This window comes from Nansenia antarctica (genome assembly GCF_963989245.1).
Source record: "Nansenia antarctica genome assembly, chromosome: 16".
NCBI lineage: Eukaryota > Metazoa > Chordata > Actinopteri > Argentiniformes > Microstomatidae > Nansenia > Nansenia antarctica.
Window position 1 is genome coordinate 19,660,879 of NC_137686.1, and position 24,520 is coordinate 19,685,398.

Sequence of the window (24,520 nt, forward strand, 5' to 3'; positions counted from 1 at the left end):
ATGGCTGGCGCCAGTTACTTGTCTTCTTTTCCCAATGTTCACTTGGAGAAAAAGGAAGTGTCAGACAGAGACACACACACACACACACACACACACACACACACACACACACACACACACACACAAACAGAGAAAGAGAGAGAGAGAGAGAGAGAGAGAGAGAGAGAGAGAGAGAGAGAGAGAGAGAGAGAGAGAGAGAGAGAGAGAGAGAGAGAGAGAGAGAGAGAGAGAGAGGGTTGAATGTTTATCACTATAAAAAGTGCATATTATTGGCGCCATCTGCAGTAAGTTTGCCATTATGTATGAGGCAATGACTATTAGAATGACTGCATAATTATTCACAAGGTGCCATAAGCATGGGTTTGATAGGCATGGTCAATTTAACATTTTAACAACATTGATTGATTATGAACTGTACACACACATTATTGCAATTAATACATTGGGTGTGTAGAGTGTGTACAGTGTGTACAGTGAGTGTGAATCAACAGTTTCAATTTTCTAAGGGACACACCCTCTAATAATGTTTTAGGGGAGTTTAGGCGGGTTAAAGAATCTGATCATAAATCAGTTACCACCACGGATAGAAAGGCTTAATGTCTATTGAACAATCATTCATCGTTCATTGTAACAACTGATCCTGAACCAGTTGAGTACAGCAGCGGAAATGTGTTCAGCGGAAGAGGATCGTGTGTGCGTTTCGTGGTCTCCTCTGATTGGTTTAGCCTGATACTTCTTTCCTCCAATGAGCGTTAGACATCTGTTCACTTGAGCAAGCTCCGAAAGCCCTTTCTCTCTCGCCTGGCTGTCATTCAATGCGATCGCAAGGCATTTTCTGGCAACACATTTGAGGACACGAACCGAACTGGAAGATGGGGAAAATGCAAGTCTTCGCTTTATTTTCGGTAATTCTGTCAGTGTACAGTGCTGTACATGCTACCGTGTACTTTCAAGAGCAATTCCTTGATGGAGGTAAGTCATTTTTTACTTGCTATTGTCCTACTTATTCAGACCAGACCATGCATGCATTTCTATACAGTCACTCCCTCATTTTTTAGCTAGGTAATATTAGCAACTGATGAACTAAATAGGTTTTATTTCTGCCAAACGCTCATTGAAGACTAGCACTGTGCCAAATAGAGGTGACATTATTACAGTATTTAGCTAAATTAAATGTGTGAGAATCAGAATGTAACGTTAGCCATTCAGGCCTAGTGGTGTTGGCCCCTGTCATTTCCCTGTTAGTTAGCCAAGTTATCAGCCATAACCTGGAACAGTAGGACCTCTTTTCCCTTTTATGACCTTATCAAGTTGATATAGCTAGAGCAAAGAATATCCTTGTTATACACTTGTGGATGTATTGTCAGGGATAGTGCTGGATATATAAGACCTTTGTATTACATTTAGTGGTTATGGTTTATTTAATTGGTCTCCTATCATTGTATGTGTGATTAACTGACTGTATTTCTCCAGATGCATGGAAGACTCGCTGGCTGAGCTCCAAACACAAGTCTGACTATGGAGAATGGAAACTAACGGCTGGGAACTTCTATGGAGACGCAGAGAAAGACCAAGGTGCTGTTATTGCCCTCTGGGTCATGTACTGTGCTGACTGCTGACTGTTTACCTAGCCTGGGGAAGGAAGCAATTACCTGGCAGAGAGGACATTATGTGATAACTGTTTCACACAGTGTGTGTATTGTTTTTTTAAACAGGCCTTCAGACCAGTCAGGATGCCCGATTCTATGCTAGCTCCGCACGTTTCGAGCCCTTCAGCAACGAGGGGAAGACTCTGGTGGTCCAGTTCTCTGTGAAACACGAGCAGAAGATCGACTGCGGTGGTGGCTATGTCAAGGTCTTCCCCTCTGACCTGAACCAGGCCGAGATGCACGGAGACTCACAGTACTACATCATGTTTGGTAAGTCCTGTGACTCCGTGAGTGATGATGAGTCATTGATGTTAGTGGGTTGGAAGGTTGGTGAGGTGATATGACATTTCAACAGAGGTTTTTGACTGGTTAGGGGTAAAAAATAATAATTGTAAACAATTATAATAAATGTTTTTCACTCTTGTACAGGCCCTGATATCTGTGGCTACAGCACCAAAAAGGTCCATGTCATCTTTAACTACAAAGGCAAAAATCACCTCATCAAGAAGGAAATAAAATGCAAGGTAAGATGATGTCACACACACACACACACACACACACACACACACACACACATATTCAATGGGCTATGTGTCACAGATAGGTTGACCTATTGTCCTCTGCCTCCCTCAGGATGACGAGCTGACCCACCTGTACACACTGATCCTGAACCCTGACCAGACCTACGAGGTGAAGATCGACAATGAGAAGGTGGAGTCAGGCTCCCTGGAGGAGGACTGGGACTTCCTCCCAGCTAAGAAGATCAAGGACCCCGAGGCCAAGAAGCCAGAGGACTGGGAGGACAGCGCCACCATCGATGACGCTGAGGACACCAAACCAGAGGTAGGTCACCATCTAAAATACAAACCACCATCAGACTTGCAGTTATATGTAGTTACCCTCATACTGTGGATTGGCTCACCACTCCTTAGCTTTAGATGACTGTGTTGCATTTCTGGGAATAACGAGAGCTCAAGATAAGAACTTTATTGTCCATTTTTCTTTGTCCCACTTCCTGCATTGACATACTTCCTGTATTCATCCAGGACTGGGAGAAGCCAGAGAACATGCCTGACCCTGATGCCAAGATCCCCAGTGACTGGGATGTGGATATGGATGGCGAGTGGGAAGCAGCTATGATCCCCAACCCTGAGTACATGGTAAGCAGGGGGACGTGGTGGCAGACTGTACCAAGGGGGGAGGTGAGGGAGTTAGGGGGCAGTGTGTGTGTGCTCTTATCTACTATCTTGGTGATGTGCTAAGATGTGGTATTCAAGGCTGCAACGTTTTTACAAATGTGTTGAAAGGTTTTTCAACACTGTTTGGTTACATTCACCAACGTTTGTTGGGGGGGTCTGAAGGGAAGTAAGTCTGTGGCCGTTAAAGTTACGAAACTGGCTGAGGCGGGGCTTTGAGGATTCTCTGCTCGGTTGGTATATATACACTTAACATGAGGGATGGGGTGAAACTGGAATGTGACGAAGGACGTCATGAGCAAGTTTAATCATTTGTTATCAGTGTCCATCAACCAACTCCTGAGAGTTTATATACTAATATATGGGCTGTGGAAAAAATACAATTTAAAGGACGTTGCATAAAAAAATATAAAATCAAATAAAAATAATTATTATTATTACATGTTTGAGATTCAGGGGACACATTGAATAGCTTAGCAATGTTTGGTCAACACCTCCTCTTCTCTTTTCAGGGAGAATGGAAACCCAAACAGATGGAGAACCCCAACTACAAAGGAGCTTGGGTCCACCCTGAGACTGACAACCCAGAGTACAGCGCCGATGCCGCCATCTACAAATTTGACGACATTTCCGTTCTAGGACTGGATCTGTGGCAGGTGAGATCAGACTCCTATAAGAGAATCTCTGAATCTCCAGTAAAGCTAATTATGAGGACACATTATAACGTTTTCTTGTGTACGGTATGTTTTCAGGTGAAGTCTGGTACCATCTTCGACAACTTCCTGGTCACAGATGATGTGAAGGAAGCAGAGGACTTTGGAAAGGACACGTGGGGTGCTACTAAGGTATGTGGTCTTTCTGATACTTTATACACTACTTGAAAACATGGTTTCATTGAGTTATTTTTGCATGTATTACGTCAAACACTATGTTGAGGCCTTCACCTTACTGCATGTCCTTTCGTGTTCATTTTTAACCCTCACTCACTTTTTCTATTTGCTGTATCTGCCCCAGGAGCCAGAAAAGAAAATGAAGCAGGAGATCGATGACAAGAAACGGAAAGATGAGGATGAGAAAGCCAAAGAAGAAGCCCCCGAAGGAGACGATGAAGGGGAGGAGCAAGACGAGGAGGAGGAGGGCGAGGAAGAAGAAGATGGAGAAGAGGACGAGGAAGACGCTGCAGGATCTGAAGAGGAGAATATCGTCACTAAAGATGAGCTATAAAGAGGGCGTGGGACAGAGAGTTAGTCTGTCTCCGATAGTCTGTAGTATTCCAGGGAGTATCATGGCTGCTATGCATCCAGTCCCTGAGAGTTGGACGTGGCCTACTTTTGGTTTCAAACTTTCCTGAGGGTGTGAGAGTGGTTGTTATTGGACTTCTAGTGCATCACACAAATCAGTTTGGACATTTTTTTTTCTCTCCCTTTTTGCCCTATTCAGAGACCACATGCACAGGTCTTCCCAGTCCCGTATGTAAAAAATGAATTGGTTAACGAGAGGTACAGCTAAGGTGTACTTCTCTCTTATGTCCACCATTAGCTTGCTACTACTGAACTGTATGTCATATTCCCCGTTGTGTTCCGCAGTTGTTATTTTTTATTTTGTTTTACAGCTGTATCGTATCTGTCCGGCTGCAGTGATAAAGCCCATGGAATGCATCACAGTGAAATTGACCCCCATGTTTTTCTGAGCTCATTCAGAGCCACCGGCGTACAGTACGTAGATACGTACCATAGATGTACAGTAGATATATTTCATGCAGTTTCCCCCTCCACTTAGTTACTGATCAGTTGCCATGACACCCTGTAGGCATTCTAGAATAGTTTGATGCTTAAAACCACTGAATGTTGATGAAGGTTTTGGGGTGGGGAAAGTGTCCCCATGATACATCCATATTATATTGAGGACTTTGAGGGATATGTAGACTAGCTGGTGTTGTATTTTACTATAACTTATTTTGATTGCAGCATTTTGTTTGGCACAGATTTTATTTCTCACACCATTTTTGTTTTATGATGTTTGTTTCCATTAGTGTTCAAAAGAGATTCCTTGGTTATTTAGCTGCTCAAAGTGGGTTTTGATTTATTGCAATATGATTTTGTGAGAAATGCGTTTCTCATTTTCTCTCCCCTTTTTCAGCTGGTTTTTTTCTACTTTAAATTTGAAGTGTCTTATGTGGGACTTTGCAACCTTATCGTTATGTCAATGAAAGTGTGGTGAGGTGTCGACTGCATTCCATTCTATCAATCATATGGGTTGTTGACATCAACAATCATAATACAGTGGGTAGTAAGCTCCATGTGTGGTACGTCATCTAGGAAATGCACACTTGTCTTATTTTTATTTGACAGAATGTTATTGATACCAAAGTTTTATTAAAAGAATTTATTAACTACCAATACTGTCAGCTTGTCACTTAACATGTTGATGGCATTGTTTAGATGCTGTGAAGTGTAGCTACCTCTATATACACCACCGTTCAAAAGTTTGGGGTCACCCAGACAATTTCATGTTTTCCATGAAAACTCACACTTGTATTTATCAAATGAGTTGCAAAATGAATAGAAAATATAGTCAAGACATTGACATGGTTAGAAATAATGATTTTTATTTGAAATAATAATTTTGTCCTTCAAACTTTGCTTTCGTCAAAGAATGCTCCCTTTGCAGCAATTACAGCATTGCAGACCTTTGGCATTCTAGCTGTTAATTTGTTGAGGTAATCTGAAGAAATGTCACCCCACGCTTCCTGAAGCACCTCCCACAAGTTGGATTGGCTTGATGGGCACTTCTTGCATACCATACGGTCAAGCTGCTCCCATAACAGCTCAATGGGGTTGAGATCTGGTGACTCCGCTGGCCACTCCATTACAGACAGAATACTAGCTGCCTGGTTCTTCCCTAAATAGTTCTTGCATAATTTGGAGGTGTGCTTTGGGTCATTGTCCTGTTGTAGGAGGAAATTGGCTCCAATCAAGCGCTGTCCACAGGGTATGGCGTTGCAAAATTGAGTGATAGCCTTCCTTATTCAAAATCCCTTTTACCTTGTACAAATCTCCCACGTTACCAGCACCAAAGCAGCCCCAGACCATCACATTACCTCCACCATGCTTGACAGATGGCGTCAGGCACTCTTCCAGCATCTTTTCACTTGTTCTGCGTCTCACAAATGTCCTTCTGTGTGATCCAAACACCTCAAACTTCGATTTGTCTGTCCATAACACTTTTTTTCCAATCTTCCTCTGTCCAATGTCTGTGTTCTTTTGCCCATATTAATATTTTCCTTTTATTGGCCAGTCTCAGATATGGCTTTTTCTTTGCCACTCTGCCTAGAAGGCCAGCATCCCGGAGTCGCCTGTTCACTGTAGACGTTGACACTGGGGTTTTGCGGGTACCATTTAATGAAGATGCCAGTTCAGGACCTGTGAGGCGTCTATTTCTCAAACTAGAGACTCTAATGTACTTGTCTTCTTGCTCAGTTGTGCACCGGGGCCTCCCACTTCTCTTTCTACTCTGGTCAGAGCCTGTTTGTGCTGTTCTTTGAAGGGAGTAGTACACACCGTTGTATGTTCAGTTTCTTGGCAATTTCTCACATGGAATAGCCTTCATTACTAAGAACAAGAATAGAGTTTCATATGAGAGTTCTCTTTTTCTGGCCATTTTGAGAGTATAATCGAACCCACAAATGTGATGCTCCAGATACTCAACTAGCTCAAAGGAAGGCCATTTGTATAGCTTCTCTAACCAGCAAAACCGTTTTCAGCTGTGCTAACGTAATTGCACAAGGGTTTTCAAGGGTTTTCTAATCATCCATTAGCTTTTTAACGCGATTAGCAAACACAATGTACCATTAGAACACTGGAGTGACGGTTGCTGGAAATGGGCCTCTACACACCTATGTAGATATTCCATTAAAAACCAGATGTTTGCAGTTAGAATAGTCATTTTCCACATTAACAATGTATAGAGTGTATTTCTGATTAATTTAATGTTATCTTCATTGAAAACAACAGTGCTTTTCTTTCAAAAATAAGGAAATTTCGAAGTGACCTCAAACTTTTGAACGGTAGTGTATGTAGCTACCTCAGTATATGTAGCTTTTTAGCGGGGTCATGATTTATCCATCTTTTGTGATAAATCACAACTGCAAGGATGGCCTTGAATTCATAAATTTTTTGAACCCAGGTAGTCTACCAGATTAGATTACAGGTTATTTGGCATTCATGACAGTCACTGTTTACTAATATGAGGCAGTCCCATGTTAGAAACTATTTCTCCACAAGATGGTGACATAGGATAAGTCACTCAATCGGATGGGTATTACTCATGGAGGAAGGTGTGTGTGCGTGTGTGTGTGTGTGTGTGTGTGTGTGTGTGTGTGTGTGTGTGTGTGTGTGTGTGTGTGTGTGTGTGTGTGTGAGAGAGAGAGAGAGAGAGAGAGAGAGAGAGAGAGAGAGAGAGAGAGAGATAGAGAGAGAGAGAGAGAGAGAGAGAGAGAGAGAGAGAGAGAGAGAGAGAGAGAGAGAGAGAGAAGCTTGTGCATATGTTGATGGACATTACTATCACTCAACAATTCATGGGTTCATTACTACTGACTGATGTCACGCAACATGAATGGAATTGTTTCTCCCCCCGTCCATGAATGAAATCAAACACACTTTTACTAAATGTCAACATTGAACTCAGCTGTCAATGTTGGTGCGCGCACCCGCTTCAAGGGTGTGCGCGTTCCCGTGGCAGACAGCAGGAAATATGGCGGCGCTCATGACTCTCTCGCAGGTAACTCCGAATATTTCAGCAAACATCGTACTTTCCGGAATGTTTTGTGCCTAAAAAATAACTGTTACTTCAATTTCAAACACGGTGGCATGTGATGTACATCGATTAATCAAGAATAGTCACAGAGAGATAGCTATATGAGACCCTTTAACTTGACAGTTGTTACCATTTCGCTTGACAGCTACACAGCCAAGGAAGCCGACATTGCTGCAATTTGTGCTAGACTGAACGATCTGTGATTTTGTGATCATTAATCATATTGACAGTTTTCACTCTTATCGTGAAGTGTGGCTGTCAGTGTCAACTATTCTACTTCCAGTATTTCAAGCAAGCAAAAAATACTAAAACACAACTGATGAGGCTAGGTAGCTAACTGGCTAAGTGTGTTCTGTTGTTTACCAAATCTCTTTACCATCCATGTACTCACGCTTATACTGGTTGCTACTATAACCAGTTAATATAAGAAGACTTGTTTAAAGAACATGAAACGTGAACAGTTTATTGACAAAATGGTGCTGTTGATTTGGTGGTCTTTGTTGATCTTTCTGCCTGATCATAATGTATAGGCTACTACAACATCAGGCAGCTTCAATTTAAATTCAGAGATAGAGGAGATGGATTCTCTCACACACAGTGGACAGAGAGAGCTGAGGTTTAACCACTTTCTCTCTTATGTGTCATGATAATTCTTACTTCTCTTTCTGCAGTTGTCGAGTGGAAACCCAGCGTACGAGGGTTATTACAGACTGGTAATGTCCACTGTTCAACTGTCATTCGAGCCATTCCATGTTTTGTTGAATAGTCTATGGCGTCGTTTGTCAGACCGCTGTTACAGGGAAATACAGTTGATAATGACATACATCCTCATTGCAGGTTGATCCAGGAAACACAGGGAAGATAGGGGCCGCCGAAGCGGCTCAGTTCCTGAAGAAGTCAGGGCTCTCAGACAGCACTCTGGGGAAAGTGAGTCACACACACACACACACACACACACACACACACGCACAAACACACGTCCATTTTCAATGTCATGAGCTGTACGAGTTCCCTTCTATGGTGTGGCTCAGACGATTGTGTCTTCAAGGTTGCTGACTTGACACAGATAAATGCAGAAGCTGTCTCACAGACACTGGCAGTGTTTGTGGCATGCTATTAAATGTGTCCTATCAGTGTTATCTTAAATATCCCAGTAGCTCTATCCTATTTATGTTGTCCTTTCTCCTCGTTCAGATCTGGGATTTGGCCGACCCAGAGAGGAAGGGCTTTTTGGATAAGCGGGTAAAGTGGACCTCCACGGTGATTGTAATTTGGGTCGCAGCTTTAAGATGTCCTACTTGAAGCGCTGACCAGTACTCCTGCTCCTCTTTTCTAGGGCTTCTTCGTAGCCTTGAGGTTGGTGGCGTCTGCTCAGGGAGGAAATGACATCAGTCTCAATAATCTGAACCAGACGCTAGCGCCGCCTAAATTTGTGAGTGTTGAAACAACCCGTAAACACTTGCACAATCTTTCAACATTGATCTACGGTATTTGATCTTGATTGCACATCATCTAACTTTCATATCAGGTCTAATCATGGAATTTATTGATTTTTTATTAAAACATTTTTTAATCTTGTAGAAAGACACAAACAGTCCATTGCCGACATTCAGTCCATTGCCATCATTGAGCATATCGTCCTCTAATGACTCCCAATGGGCTGTCAGGGTGAGTACTAATATCTATACATACATTGATGTGTGTTGGAAATTCCAACACAGCTTTATCAACTTTATCTCTGTTTATCATGATGCTATAAAGAACTCGTGCATATGTGCATAGCAAAGTCCAAGATTTGTTCCTTTGTCAGTGTTCTGTCTACTGACGCCGACAGAAAGGCTGGACTGAAGGACACGGATACCATTCAACTCGTTTTTCTTATTTTTAGTGAAAATTGAATAGATTGTAAAACCTGCGAATGCAGACAACAAAAACATACATGAATACACAGCTCTGACACATTCAAAGACTAAAACAAAGCATATAAATGTTACACAAAGCACGCATCAAACACACTAACCGTGGCATCCCTCACGTCCTGGCATCACACAATGAATCCATACGCACGGTCTCCCACTATTTAAGCACCTAATCACAGCCCCCAATATCCCTACGCATACCTGATCTATATAATCAAACAATTCCCACGCAGTTATGAGGCATAACTCAAAATAATGTTACAAGTATCTAGTTAAATTATTAATTTAAATAATTAATAATAACTAATAATTATTTAAATAACATTCAAAATAACATTTCACATTTGTCCCATTTTATAGGCTGAAATATGCACACTGAAACACCCCATCCTAACTGGACAGTACAGTCAGGCTGACCTGACAGGACAGGCTGACATGGGAGGTCCCATGTTTTCCTAGTATAAAGAGATACTGCATTGGTATCCGGATTCAGATGACTAGACCTAGGCTTTGCAAACTCTAGACTACATCTCAATGTTACTGAGAATCAACGTCTTGAGCTTCTGATAAATCTCCTGTGTTTTACTAGCAATTAGAAGAGAACTACCACAGATGCTTGATGGTATTTAAATTAACTACATTTTCATTGTTCATCAAGCCTTTCACTGATACTTATTCTTTTCTGCCTCCTCTCTCTCTCTCTCTCTCTCTCTCTCTCTCTCTCTCTCTCTCTCTCTCTCTCTCTCTCTCAGTCTGATGAAAAAGGGAAGTTTGATGGCATCTTTGAGAGTCTCGTACCAGTGAATGGTCTCCTCTCTGGTGACAAGGTCAAACCAATCCTGATAAACTCCAAACTACCTATGGATATATTAGGAAGGGTAAGAACAGTGTTAGAGTTACTCCTGCTTATGTTACCTACTGATAAATGTATAATGTGGAAAATGTGCCAGTTTGATCATATTTCTTTTTTTTACATTTCGTCACATAGATTTGGGACCTTAGTGACGTAGACAAAGATGGACACTTGGACAAAGAGGAATTTTCAGTGGTAAGGTGGCATCTTCTGTTTGCATGTATTGCACCAAATTGCAGTGACCAAGTGTAACCAAGTTGAGATGGTAAAACTCACAAGCTCATATACCCTCACCAGCTCTGTCGAATTGCTAGCTTTTCGATGGCATAGCCGGATTCCATCTGGTATTTAGGAGACAGGGGGTATTCATGTGTGTTGGCAAGTCAGAGGTCGCAAGTTCGAGACTCGTTCTGAGCAACTTGAATTGCGGGGCTACTGACTTGAATTGCTACAACTCGATGTCTGTTTCAAAAGTTAATTGTTAATCAGCCAGTTATGAGATCAACTCTGCGGCCAAGCTTCGATCCTTGCTAGTCTGTCTGTTCTGTAAACGCTCTACCCACCCCTCCTCTAGGCCATGCACCTGGTGTACCGTGCCATGGAGAAGGAAGTTATCCCAGCCACCTTGCCAGCCTCCCTCATCCCCCTCACCAAGAGGAAGAAGTCTGCTGGCGCCTTGCCTGGCGCTGTGGCCGTCCTGCCTGCCCTGGGTGGCCTGCCAGCCCTGTCTAGCCTGTCTGGCCGGTCTGGCATGACCAACTCTCCTCCTCTCAAAGAGGTCCTGCACTCCACACCCTCCCACAGCGCTGTCACCTCCGTCAACAGCACTGGCAACAGCCTCTCCCCCAAACACTCGTTCAAAGCCGCCTCACAGGTACAGCACCTCATCCTCATATATGCCATTTAGCTGACGCTTCTATCCAAAGCGACTTACATTGCAGTGAGTGCATACATTTTTTCAGTACCGTAGCCTACGCCGTAGGCTCACACGCACCTCTCACCTCTTCCACTTTGAGTGCCCTGTTAAATCATTCTTAACGTCCTCTATTCTATTGTACGTATTCAAGGGAGCTGTCAAGAGTAGCTCATTAAGATCCCATTAAGTCCCGAGTGAGGGTGTTCCTCCGCAGACAGAGTGGTTCCTCCTCTCCCTCAGAAGGTTCTCATGAGGGCTCGGCATGGCATTTTAAAACCTGCGCTTCTTCTACCTCCCCCTCAGCCCTGGGTTGGTGGATAAAGGCTGGACTTGTTCTGCCACATTCCCAGCACTTTACCTTTACAACCCCGGGTGTTCCTATGTTGTATAACCACTTCCGTTGTGTCTGTGAGAATTTTTATCTGATCAGACAAACAGGTTCCATTGTAAGGGAAATTCTTACCTGAGCCTTAACCAACGATGCCATGTCATATCAATAAACACACCCAGTATGCAGGGAGGCTGACCTTGGCCCTGGGGTGACTGATATCAGATACACTATACTATACACTATGTACACTGTGCTTGAGCAATACACGGAAAACACATTCCATAGATGCTTGTGATATGATTTTACTGTATTTTTTTAATCCTGTATGTAAAGCTTTTTGAATGGCCTCTGAATGGCCTATGAAAATGTGCTATACAAATAAACGTGCCTTGCCCTGCCATCGAACAAAGACGTGTATCCGCTCTCTCTCTTGCTTTGCCTATGTTGTGTGTTCGAGGTAAATCCACCTGTATCCTGGTGCCTAACTGTTGCTGTGCTCTCTCGTGTGTTTGTTCAGCCACCGCTGATGAACTGGGTCGTTCCCGTGGCCGACCGAGGACGGTACGACGACATCTTCCTCAAAACAGACACGGACATGGATGGCCTCGTCACCGGTGGAGAAGTCATAGAGATCTTCATGCTGTCCACCCTTCCTCAGACAATGCTGGCCCAGATATGGTGAGACAGAAGTCCCGGCCACTCGCCAACAACTTAACAGCACAGATAGATTATTATTAGTAATTAGTACTTTATTGATCCCTGAGTGGAAATTAAGGCATTACAACAGCTCACATCACAAACAACAACAAACAACAAAAATAAAGTGACACAAATAAAGTGACATAGACCCTAGTTATTGTCTTTAGAGACAGGCTTATTATTATTATTATTATGAAATGATTAGACAAAGTAAGACACCATAATATCATTACCCCAATTATGTTAAGACTTACATCGGCCTTTCCATGTTGGATAAGTACATATACATACACGAGAGTAGCTGTTGCGATCCTAACAGCTAATGGGGATCTGAAATCAATCAATAATGAAGCATGTATTGATCTTCGTCCCAGGGGCCTGGCTGACACCAAGCAGGTAGGTAAGCTGTCGAGAGAGCAGTTCTCTCTGGCCATGTATCTGATCCAGCAGAAGGTGACTAAAGGCGTGGACCCTCCTCAGACCCTCACCCCCGACATGATCCCTCCATCTGAGAGGACCGCCCCCACATCTGGGCCTGTGAGTCACCCTCCCACCCCTCATCCCCCTCATCTCCACCCCCACCCCTCATATCGCTCCATTTTAATCCACTTCAAAGGCTTTGGTGCAGTGTTTTCAAACTCTATTTCTTTCAAAGCTCTTCTGATTAATTACCGTCCTCAGAATTCCTGCCACCTCCTCTTTTATATTGCTTGTGAATCAAGGCTATGCATTTGTTCTGCTTTCTGAACTGCAAACCAGGCTAAGGCTAATTAATATTTCTCTGCCCTGCCTACTATGTCTTCAACCCTTTTCTGTCCCGTCTCTCAGAGCTACGCTGGGTTTATGACCGCTGTGGGACCTGAATTTGGTGCCTTAGCTAACATGCGCAGAGTGAGTAGCTGCCCTGCATGTCACTGTCACCTTGTGTGGTCGCGTGCTAATATCACTGTCACATGTGTAAACAACACCCATCAAAACACCATTCCTGGTTTGTGTCCTGAGGCAATGTTAATTGTCAATGTGAGGGAGTGTACAGGACCTAGCCTCACCTTTTGGAGTTTTAAAGGCAAACACTGCCATCTGGTGGTGTTATGTAGTAGGAGCACCACTGCACCACATAACCTCAGACTGGAGGAGTGATTCAGATGTCATCACCTCAGTGCAGATTACAGCCAGCCCTTCCAGCTACGTGCTATACTGATATCTCTCTCAGTGACAGAGCTGCCTAAAATACCTCCCGCATTCCAACTAACTGGCAGTGGCAACATAGTACTGTATCTATGCCAAACCACCAGAGAACAGAATATTGAATAGTGTTTATGACTTGCTATTGGCCTTTGCAATGTCTGTTATCGACTTTGGAGGTTCTCTCTCTCTCTCTTTCTCTCTCTCTCTCTCTCTCTCTCTCTCTCTCTCTCTCTCTCTCTCTCTCTCTCTCTCTCTCTCTCTCTCTCTCTCTCTCTCTCTCTCTCTCTCTCTCTCTCTGTGGGTGCGAGGTGTTTGGGTCTCTCTCCACTCCTTCCTTCCTGTGTTAATGGTATTGTGGCGGCACAGCGGCGGGGAGCTCCTCTCTCCCTTTCAGCACGGCTGACCTCCCCCCTCCTCTCTCCCCCCCCTCCTTCTCTCCCCTCCCCCCATCTCCCCCCCCCCGTCAGGACAGCACCAGCTCCACAGGGTCGGCTGAGCTCACAGGCCTCAAAGAGCTGGACGACATCAGCCAGGAAATAGCTCAGCTGCAGAGGTGAGACCCCCCCCCCCCCCGACCCGCCAGGCCGGAGGACATCTTTGTTTCTTCTTCCTGTGAAAAGGGGGGTGGGGGGGGGCTTCTTGAATTGGAGGAATGGGCTTTAGTGGCTCTACAATCACCATCCTGAGTAAACCTGTTGACCTACATGTTTAAGCCTACATCAAAGTGCTTTCTCAGCATCTGCTCAAACTATAACTTCTGATCAAAAGTATTAAGTGTCTTAACATCTTTTATGTTCATCTCAACAACACTCACGCTCTCCATCTCTCTGCATGGCTGCACACATTGATGATTCAAATACACACTTTGAGGCAATGCACTTTTAAGGTCAAACCTTAAAGCGTGGGCTGACATTAAGCTCTCACATCAGGTGAACAAGTTCCTCTCCCTGCTTTGCCTACCTCAGCTGATTCCCTAGGCTCTGTGCCTTTGTTCCTCTTGGTTTTCATTGACGTGTATTTTCTAAATCCTTTTCCCGTCACGGCATGTTACCTCAGCATTCTCCCTTCTATGCAGTGGGGGATTATTAACAAAAAGAATAACATGTACAGTGCTGCACGAGCGAAGGCAACCTTGGCAACTCCAGGTAACCTCCAGGTCGGTGGGGAAGCTGTGGCTCGGGAGGTAGAGCCAGCGTCTAATGATCGCAAGGGCGGCGGTTCAATCCCCGGCTCCTCCTGTCCACGCGTCGAAGTGTCCTTGGGCAAGACACTGAACCCCAAATTGCCCCCAATGAGCTGGCCGGCGCTTTGCATGGTAGCTTGCCGCCATTGGTGTGTGAATGGGTGAAATGTGAGGCCATGAATGAGAGTAAAGCGCTTTGGAATAAGGAAGTGCAGTTCATTTACATGTCGGTGACATCTCCTCATATGGGTTTGTCTCTGTCTTGTCCTCTGTGATGGTCCTGTAGAGAGAAGTATACCCTGGAGCAGGAGATCAGGGACAAGGAGGAAGCTATCAGACACAAGAACACTGAGGTCCAGGTGAGAGCATGATCTACTGTACCTTCCACCAGCGGTTCTCATTGGTCTATGACACACCATGTAGTACTCCCAAACACTTTGAAACACACAGGCCTGTCTCTAGTCCAACTGGTGTGTCACGGTGGTGGCCTTGACGAGGTCTGAGAGGCTACGAAGAACACCCAGATTTCCGTGGTAAACGTCTGTATGAATGTGCCTGGTGGTTGGTCTAACCTGCCTGGCTGTATGACGGTCTGCTAAATCAGACTGTGTGTGCGTGTGTGTGCGTGTGTGTCCGTGTGTGTCCGTGTGTGTCCGTGTGCCTGTGCGTGCGCCTTCCCTTCCTCAGGAGATGCAGAATGACCTGGACAGGGAGAGCAGCGGCCTGCAGGAAATGGAGTCTCAGAAGCAGGATGCCCAGGAGCGTCTGGAGGAGATGGACCAGCAGAGGTCCAAGCTGGAGGGCATGCTCAACGACGTCAGGCAGAAGTGTCAGGACGAGACCCAGCTGGTCAGCACCGGGCTATTCCCACCGTTTATATTTACATACTGACATGCGTCTGATGAAGACCTCTTCCTTCAGCTGTCGTGTCGCTGTCGAGAGTTTCTTTCTATCTACTTATCTTTCCTTCTCTGCTCACACACACACACACACACTCTTTCTCAGGACTTTCACTTCACTCACTGTTTCTCTCACATTCTCTCTGTCATATCTCCATCTACCCCTCTCATGTTATCTCCCAACAACTATGTATTTGTTCCCTCTACTTCTCTACCCCCCTCCCTCTCCTCCCTCTCCTCCCTCCAGATCTCCTCCCTGCAGAGCCAGATCCAGTCCCAGGAGTCGGACCTGCAGAGTCAGGAGGACGAGCTGAGCCGTACCAAGTCGGACCTGGGCCGTATGCAGCAAGAGGAGAACCAGCTGGAGCAGAGCCTGCTGGCAGGTCGGGTCCAGCTGGACAGCATCATCAAGTCCCTCAAAGCCACCCAGGACGAGATCAACCAGGTCAGTGGACACCCTGTGGTCGCACTGGGATATTTCTGTCCTATTTGACTATCCTTTATTTATCCAGGTTAGTCTCATTGAGATGGATCTATTTTTTTTCAAAGGAGAGACCTCATCCAAGGCATCAGCCATTGAGAACAATGTTTACATGCGCTATAACTGGGTGAAAATGAATGTAGCGTTACAGACTTATGAAAAGGACAACATCCTGTTTTTATCCTGGGTAGAGTTCGGTAACCATGATGTTTGAGAAATACAGTACAACCACTGGAGTTGCTGGAGTCTGCCAAGTGTCAACTAGGAATCTGTCTGAAGCTGTACATCCTTGTAATGCTGTGTGAGTCTTGTGTACTGCTGCTGTCATCATCATCCAGTGCAAATGTCACAGAGAGGACATGAGAGTGACAGCGGGCTGTCTCCGCAGGCTCGTAGTAAGCTGTCCCAGATCCAGGACAGCCAGCAGGAGGTGACTAAGAGTATAGAGCAGTACAACGCCGCCCTGAACGGCACCAACGGCGGCAGCATGACTAACCTGGCAGACATGAGCGACGGCTTCTCAGAGAAGGAGAACGGGGGCTTCGGAGCCATGGTAAGAGAAGAGGGAGGATGGGCTTGACCCATCTTGAATGCACAGGCTTTTTTTTGTTGGTCTTTTTAAATGAACTTCTCACTATGCGGCCCTGGTGGCAACTGAATCTTTCTGAATCTAATCTGATGAAATTGTGTTGTTGTGACTTCCGTTTGCTCACAGCTGGCAGTTGATCTATGCTCTCTTTATGGAGCCCTACCTAAACAGTAAAAAAGTAACAGTATAATAATATAATAATAATAATAATAATAATAATGTTTTCCATGGGACCAGGAGGACCCTTTCAAGTCCAAGATAGCCATGTTCAACAGCAACGCTGTTGAGGAGCCCCAGGCTGCAGACCCCTTCCAGACAGAAGACCCGTTCAAAGCGGATCCGTTCAAAGGTGACGACAAACGTTCAGCATTTACAGTAGAACTACAACTGAGCGAATTACTGTAAAAAACGTCACATTTTGATGCTGATATTTCTAGCATTATCACAATTAAATGGATTGGACCACATACAATAGCTATAACTGTGAGACTAGAGATTCTTATCTAGTGAATGCTGGGGCCGGTTTCATAGACGGGGCTTTAGCCTAGTCCTCCTGGACTTAAATCACACGTACAAAGGAAAAACCTCTATTGAAGATGCTTTTTAGTCTAGGATTAGGCTTAAGCCGTGTCTGTGAAACCGGCCCTTGAAGTTTTACCAACTGGACTCTTATGAGATAGGCTGGCTTCTCTCCCCACAGATCCATTTGGAGGAGATCCTTTCAAAGAGAGTGACCCCTTCAAGGGCAGCGCCTCTGAAGACTTCTTCAAAAAGACCACAAAGTCAGACATGTTTGGGTCCTCTGAGTCCTTCAGTAGGAGACCCACTCCCCCCAGCAAGGTAAGACAGGTGGCATTACTTACTTATGAGGAAATCGGGGGAGGCTGGTGGAAGTAGAAATAGAAGTAGAAAGCACAGGCTCATTGTAAATGCATAGAACGGAATGACGAATGGTATCGAACACGGGTGCTTCTACTTCCAAGATGTCCATAAGAGTTGGTCTTAATTGTGTTTCTCATCTTGCTTTGTCTCAGCCAAGCCCGTTCGGCAGTACTGACCCCTTCACCTCCAACAGCCCAAGCCCAAGCCCAAAACCTAAAGATTCAGGTACTGTACATGTCAGTTCTTATGGAAGGAGTGAAATTAATATATATGTGAATATTAACCTCTCGATGAAACTTTGATCTGACATTTAGATACAGAGCTCCTCCATATGATTTATTTATATGTTTCATGCTACTAAAAGTTGTTTTTATTTGTCATGTCAGAGAGCAATGGCAAGGTCAATAAGGAATTTCACAAGATTTAGCTGAATAAAACCATAATCTTACCGTAATCTTTTTATTAGAGGTGAGAGGCGGTTAAATTGTGCAACACTTCTCAAAAGAAGCACTCATTCTTTTTGTGCCTCCAGTGACGTGCAACATTTAGATTTTATTTTTGGGCAGTTTTAGTGGAATACAATTTTAACCCACTGTGGCTTCATATTTTCCTGTGGTTGAAGGCGGTCTATTTTTAGTAGGCTACCTACGCATTTAACTGCTGGCCAACTAAAAATAACTCCTGGAAAAACAGGAGGCTTGCTAGGGCCAAACATAACAGAAACACTGTAACTCCTGGGTCTGGCTCCAGAACACTGCCACTGCTTTAACCAGTTCAGCTCTGACTGCCTCTGTCCCCTGTTCAGGGTATTGAACCGCTGCTACAGTATGCGTTATTCAGTGAGGAAGTTGTTTTAAATTAGGGGTAGCACCTCTTCTACGCACTACCGAAACTACACACCTTCTAAGGGACACTGGACCGACTGTGGGGGAGAGTCGAGTTATTTCACGAAAAAGAAAACACTATGCAACTACTGAATGTTCCCCTTTATGGCCGCTCGCTCACAACAAACATATTTTGTTACAATGGTTTATTTTTTTCTTGCCCCCCTCTGCAAGTTGGCAATTTATTCATTAAGTCAGAAGCATGCCACAGTGTTTAAAAACAACTCCACCACAGTATTTCTAACAGAAGCCCGACTTACTCCTGTAATTAGTTAATCAGATGCATACGTCAGGCTCAACAAAACCGCTGCTTTTCAGGTTCAGAAAAGTCATGGAAAATTAAACGGTCATGCCACATACCCCCTCCCCCCCTTTTCTGTAAATAGCACCTAAGCTCTTTTCGAGTAAGCAAAATGAAGAGATGAATTTTTGAATGTGTGGTTTTCAGGCCCACAGCTTTAATAGTGGCTGTATGTTTCCATAAATGTATTTGGTTGTGCTCTGTTCTAGATGCTTTCGGAACAATGGACCCCTTTGGTAGTGCGGGCTCTTTCGGAGGCAAAGGTGGATTCGCAGATTTCAGTCAAATGCCGAAGGTAGGCTTGGGGGGGACTTTTATTTATCATTTATCGTAGGGCACCTGGGTTGCGTAGTTCACTAAGGCACATGCCACGTATTCGCAGGGTCCCTGGTTCGATTCCAGCCATCGACCTATCCTGCATGTCATTCCTCCTCTCTCTCACCCATCCTTCCTGTCAATCTCTATTGTCTCTATCCCAATAAAGCATAAATGCCCTAAAAACATATTTAAAAAAAGAAAGAATTACACAATAGTGCCACACAGCAATACAGTTCTACCTGACTCCCAGTTGTAGTAGGGTACTTACCCAGAAATATGTGAATAATTATCATGCCCTGTGTTTTTTAAACATTAATAGTTGCCATTGGTTACATCAAGGGAGGTCTTGCTATATATCCAATGTCTGACATGCAGGACCAGATTTAGGTTCTTTGAAAACGACTGTGGTTGAAATGTGTTAGTTTTCCTTTCTGACTTCTGTGTGTTCTTTTATGTCTTTTATTTTCCAGAAGCCAGACAATCCTGTGCTGCCACCAAAGAAAAGTGTGCCTAACAGACCTGCACCTCCTTATGGTAAGTCCTGACTCCTGAAGAGTGTGAGAGAGAGAGAGTGTGTGTGTGTGTGTTTGTGAGTGTGTGTGCGTGCGGAGACATGGTCTAGACCTCTCTTCTTTAATAGACCTTTTTAAATCTTTTAATCTGCCGTCAACTCACGTAAAGCTGAGAAATAAACAATAGACACTGAGGACTGAGGGGTTTAGTGTTCACGGTGTATGTTCAGACTAGAATTTCATCCGTTACTACAATAACGAGTCGCTTGCAACCCATAAGAGAAATGTCAGTTAGATACAATGGTTTTGGCAAGTTTGACGTCAGCAATTTTTTGAAGTGGACTGGAGTCATTTTGTGGTCAAATACTGTCGTATTAAACTTTTGTTGTGTGTTCCTTGTTAGTTTGCGTATGAGTACTTCCCTTTTCTCTCCCCTGGGGTTCTCTCGTGAGGGTGCGGGGCAACAGTTTCTTCTTTTGAAGTTGTAAACAGGAAACCTGTTGGTGCAGATAAGGCAGCACTTTAGCATACTGTTGACACTTGTCAAAGTCATTAACTCTGGTGATGCTTATGATGAAGATGTGAATAAATTAATATATAGACAAGTTGATTCTTATTAACTTGTTATAAGATTTTTTTAGAAGGAGTACGAGGGGAATGGCCAGTTATAACTCATCATCTTTCTAATCACTTAACTGTCTTAACTTCCCCTTTTGCCTGTGTGTGTGTGTGTGTGTATATGTGTGTGCATGTGTGCGTGCGCGTGTGTGTGTGTGCCCTATGCGCCCTGTGCCACTCTTTACCTGTGACCTCTAAGTCATCCCTCTACCAGAAGTTGACCACAGTAAACTATTGGTAAGCTATCTCACAGGGAGGTGGGAGGTGAAGGGTTCAGCATCTACAGGTGCTGCTAGCTCTACCCACAGCTAATCAGCATGCACCATCAAGCATCAAGTCCCACTGCATTGTTGCAGGTTTTCGTAGTGCCCTAAATAGTGTTCTGATCTGTCTTGAGTAGGTCAATGTCCGTTTCAACTGCTCAGTTTAGGACAACTACCTGTTATTGTGTAGTCTTAATACGTTTAGATAAAAACAGTATTAATTGGCGGTATTTCAGAACAGCAATCGAGGGAACACATTTGTAGCATTGTCACAGTGCAAATGCGCAAATAGAACAACTTGGCTATATTAATGGGTAGCCCTTTATTTTCCACACTTATTTTATTTTGTACACACAGTTCATTTAAATGAGAGAAGGTTCTGTATAGGTACATTGTCCCAGTCTTTATGCAAGATGTGTTTAGTGTTTCACCTATAGACGAGGGCGGGGCACCAGTGACAATGTGTGCCATTTGCAGAGGCTGAGCTCTACACAGCGTTCCTTGAATCACAGTGTGTGTGCGTGTGCGTGCGTGTGTGTGTGTGTTTTTTCTAACAGTGTGGTTAACACCTTTTTTTTTAAAGGCTCCAACCAGTGTTGCGCTCCCACGGTTGGCTGCCTTCATGTGCCCCACACTCTGCTGGTGGCTTCCCTTCTATCTTTCATAAGATACGCTTGTACTACTTCTCCTATTCAGATTAAAGCATTTCTCTAAATCAGCATAGGGTTGTTTATATAGTGTTCCCAGCTGTCGTGCGTAAAGAGACATGATGACATGGCTGTAACGTGGGATGTGCCGTATGTAACGTAGCATACCTCTAACATGTAACATTTAGACTTCAGTATGTTGATAATGTACCCTTCTCTAAACCCCTCCAGGTAAGAGTGCTCCTTTGCTTGGGTTGGGTGCTTTGGACAATCCAAGGGATCCTTTCCAGTGCACAGCTAAACCCCTTCAGAGTAAAAAGGCCTTTGGGGACGCAGAGAGGAGCAAAGATCCTTTTGCTCCTTGCGTCTTGAGCAAAGCCTCTAAAGACTCTTCCTCGGGTTTTGCCGATTTCAACTCCGTAAGTTGAGTTCAGTGGTCGGCTCTCTGCGTCCGGTCTCCTGTAGCTACTCTGCGCTTCTAGCGAACCATCTCACTCTACGGGCAGAATGCCATGTCGGGCTTAGGCTAGTGATACGCCTTTGTTTTGCCGCGCCTCATTCTAGCAACTCATGCTGCTGTAGCTAGCTATTGTTATGCAACTCTGCCTTTCCATCATGCTGTAGATTAGATTAAAACTAGAATCAACGGGCCTCCAGAGTTGGGTTTTCTCTGCCACTCACGGCTGTTCGTTGGGACTTCAGAGCCTTTTGAGGGTTGAATTGGAAAGCAGGTTTGTCTGTAGTACTGCAGCTTTTAGCGTTTAGCATTTTTATAGAATACAGCATCGCTGTTAGTACGTAGACCGGCTGCTCTCTGATGTCTGTCCGTCCTCTCTGTGTGTCAGTCTTCCTGTAGTCTCCCTCCCTCCATCAGCATGGCACTGGGGGCTGATCGCTTGCTGTCTTCTCTGAGCTCCCTGCTTTTGATGTTGTATTGGCAGGAAGGAAGGGTTAAAAACAGGAACCAGAGAACACACACCTTTGTTTGGAGAGGTGCAGGCTGGAGGGTGACACTTTAGAGAGAGAATGAAAGCCACACACTCTGATGCTATTGTTTGATTAAACCAACGTTTTCGGCAGCGAGCTGCCCTCCTTCAGGCTTTCGTCCGATGAAACACAAAAATAATAGCATCAGCCCAAGAGTGTGCCCCTTTCCTTCTATCTGTGAAGGAAGGGTTTACCAAGTATTCTTTTTACGTTAGGTAGATAGTTTCATTGGTTAGTTTCACAAGTTTTATTGTTACGTCACATTACACAAGTGTAAGAGAGTAAAATTCTTAGGCTTCAGTTCCTGATATCTGCACAGCTGCACAAGACAATAAGGCAATAGGCATAATTCAAGAGAAAATAGTACAGGACATAAGTGACAAATAAGACGATACAATTAGTAGTATCCAGACAATTTGCAGACAACAAGGCAATAGGCATAATGATTATATAGATACCGTACATAGGTAAACTGGTGACGCCAAACATTGACCTTAGTTCTGTAACTCTCATTGCCTCAGTCAGCCCTTTGCTTGCACATCAGAGTGTATAATTGCTGATTCCTTTGCCCTTTCAGAGACGTACTGAGTAGACCTGTCATAATCTCTACACCTTCCTGCTCTCAGGGAGGCTTGCTGCACGGCAGCTTTGCATCGTGTGTTTTGTTTGTTGTTGTCGTATACTGTGACCTTTGGAGATGTGTTGTTAGTCTAAGTGTCTTGTGGTTGTTGGCTCAAGTGTGTCTGTGTGGGATCTTGTACCTGTTATGTCTAGCTTTTGTATGTTAAATTGTTTTTTCCCAGGACCTGAAAATGTCAAGGTAAGATTACTTGTGGGTGTGGAGGCCAAATTGAATTCCTCGCATGCAAAGAAACCTGTCCACTTGGAATGAGCGTGCTCTACTCTGATTGGTGAACATTGTTGTTCTATTAAGATCCTCAATCAGGTGGATCTGCACAATGAATATACAAGAGAAAGAGCTGATTAGTAATAATTAGTAATGTGAAGGCGTTACATTTTAGCATGCACATTGCCAGGTGTCACGCACTATGGTGAGGCACGATTTCTTTCTGAACACTTGTTGGCGGTCCGTCATCTATCAATTTCACTTTTCTCTTAAAGATGCATGTCTTCTGGTTGATTTTAAGTGTTTTTAAATCACTTTTTTATCATTATTATTCATATATTAACAACAACACATTTGAGTAAAAAAAATCAATAAAAATAAACACCATGATTTGATTCTAAATTATAAATAAATAAATTACTGTTGATCATTACTATCTCAGTATTACAGTTTTTTTTATTGAGTATTCCTAAAGTAAAGGAAAAAAAAGTAAAGAATGAGACCCTAAGACTGGCCGCCTTTGTGTCTGTGTGTTTGTGTGTCTGTGTGTGATTAAGCCTGCATTTCTACCCGTTTCCCAGTGTCTAACGTCTCTCCCCGTCCTCCCCTAGTTTGGAAATGAGACTGACCAGCTGGCGTGGGCCAAACGGGAGAGTGAGAGGGAGGAGCAGGAGAGGCTGAGGAGGCTCCGACAGCAGGAGCAAGAGGACCTGGAGCTGGCCATGGCCCTCAGCAGGGCAGACATGCCCAGCGCCTGACCGCCACGGCCCTGTCCATGACTCACTACTACCCACAGACAGACTAACAAGAGCATAGAAACATTCTGACAAGAGCATAGCAACAGCCTGACAACAAGCCAGATGTACAGCCTGAATTTAGCCCCACAACAACCCACATAGAGGCTGATGTCAACCGTGCTACAGACAGGACAACAGCTCCTCAACCACCCGAAATCCTGACCACAATCTGACCACAGTCTAAGATACAGCCTTCACTACAACCAGACGACAGTCCTTCCCTACCACTACAGTCCGCTGTTCTGATGGTCCTGTATATTGACTATATAAAGACCCTTCGTTTAACAAAGCCTCTCGTCGGCTCCTGTGTTAATCAGCCTCATCTGCGTCTCCGTTACATTGCTTCTATAATCAACGACAACACAGGCTCACTTGAGCCTGACTTAAGCCGGGCTTCAGCTACAGAGTGACTTACTTAATTGAACTACAATTGGCAGCCTGAGTTGGCAGCCCGAGTCCTCCATGTTTGGAGGGGAAGACTGTAGGTGCCTGTCCTTTGCTTCATTGTTTGTTGTGAGGGAAAACAACATTTTTAAAAACATTTTATTTCATTTTATTATTTATACAGGGAAAATAACTCATCTGTGTTCTTTTGAAGTATCTGTAAATGCACTGTATAACTGTATAAACTGATTCATAACCTTTTAAATACTGCTTTAAGCATTCATATTGAAAGTGTAAACTCTCTGTCAATGATTTATCCTGATTTGTAATGTAATGACAAGTATTGTTTATTAATTGTAATA

The 24,520-nt window shown here is 44.1% G+C and overlaps 2 protein-coding genes across 2 annotated transcripts; both read left to right on the forward strand.

Annotated features, from left to right (window-relative positions):
• The first annotated feature begins 811 nt into the window (after nucleotides 1-811).
• Nucleotides 812-5,242, forward strand: calr3b (calreticulin 3b). Its single transcript, XM_080546667.1, has 9 exons — nucleotides 812-972; nucleotides 1,474-1,575; nucleotides 1,716-1,919; nucleotides 2,079-2,173; nucleotides 2,283-2,492; nucleotides 2,696-2,809; nucleotides 3,358-3,501; nucleotides 3,598-3,690; nucleotides 3,860-5,242. The coding sequence occupies exons 1-9, from the start codon at nucleotides 873-875 to the stop codon at nucleotides 4,067-4,069; spliced, it is 1,272 nt and encodes a 423-aa protein (XP_080402793.1). The 5' UTR covers nucleotides 812-872; the 3' UTR covers nucleotides 4,070-5,242.
• Nucleotides 5,243-7,597: 2,355 nt separating this feature from the next.
• Nucleotides 7,598-23,698, forward strand: eps15l1b (epidermal growth factor receptor pathway substrate 15-like 1b; the record flags this gene model as incomplete). The annotated part of the gene is made up of 22 exons (XM_080546675.1): nucleotides 7,598-7,624; nucleotides 8,332-8,373; nucleotides 8,498-8,587; nucleotides 8,855-8,902; nucleotides 8,997-9,092; nucleotides 9,242-9,328; nucleotides 10,332-10,457; nucleotides 10,568-10,627; nucleotides 11,007-11,306; nucleotides 12,197-12,357; nucleotides 12,753-12,915; nucleotides 14,034-14,119; nucleotides 15,036-15,108; nucleotides 15,437-15,598; nucleotides 15,896-16,093; nucleotides 16,518-16,682; nucleotides 16,956-17,067; nucleotides 17,419-17,558; nucleotides 17,753-17,825; nucleotides 18,995-19,080; nucleotides 19,574-19,637; nucleotides 23,589-23,698. 22 exons carry the CDS (start codon nucleotides 7,598-7,600, stop codon nucleotides 23,597-23,599), a joined length of 2,370 nt encoding a protein of 789 aa, XP_080402801.1. The 3' UTR covers nucleotides 23,600-23,698.
• Between the last annotated feature and the right edge of the window lie 822 nt (nucleotides 23,699-24,520).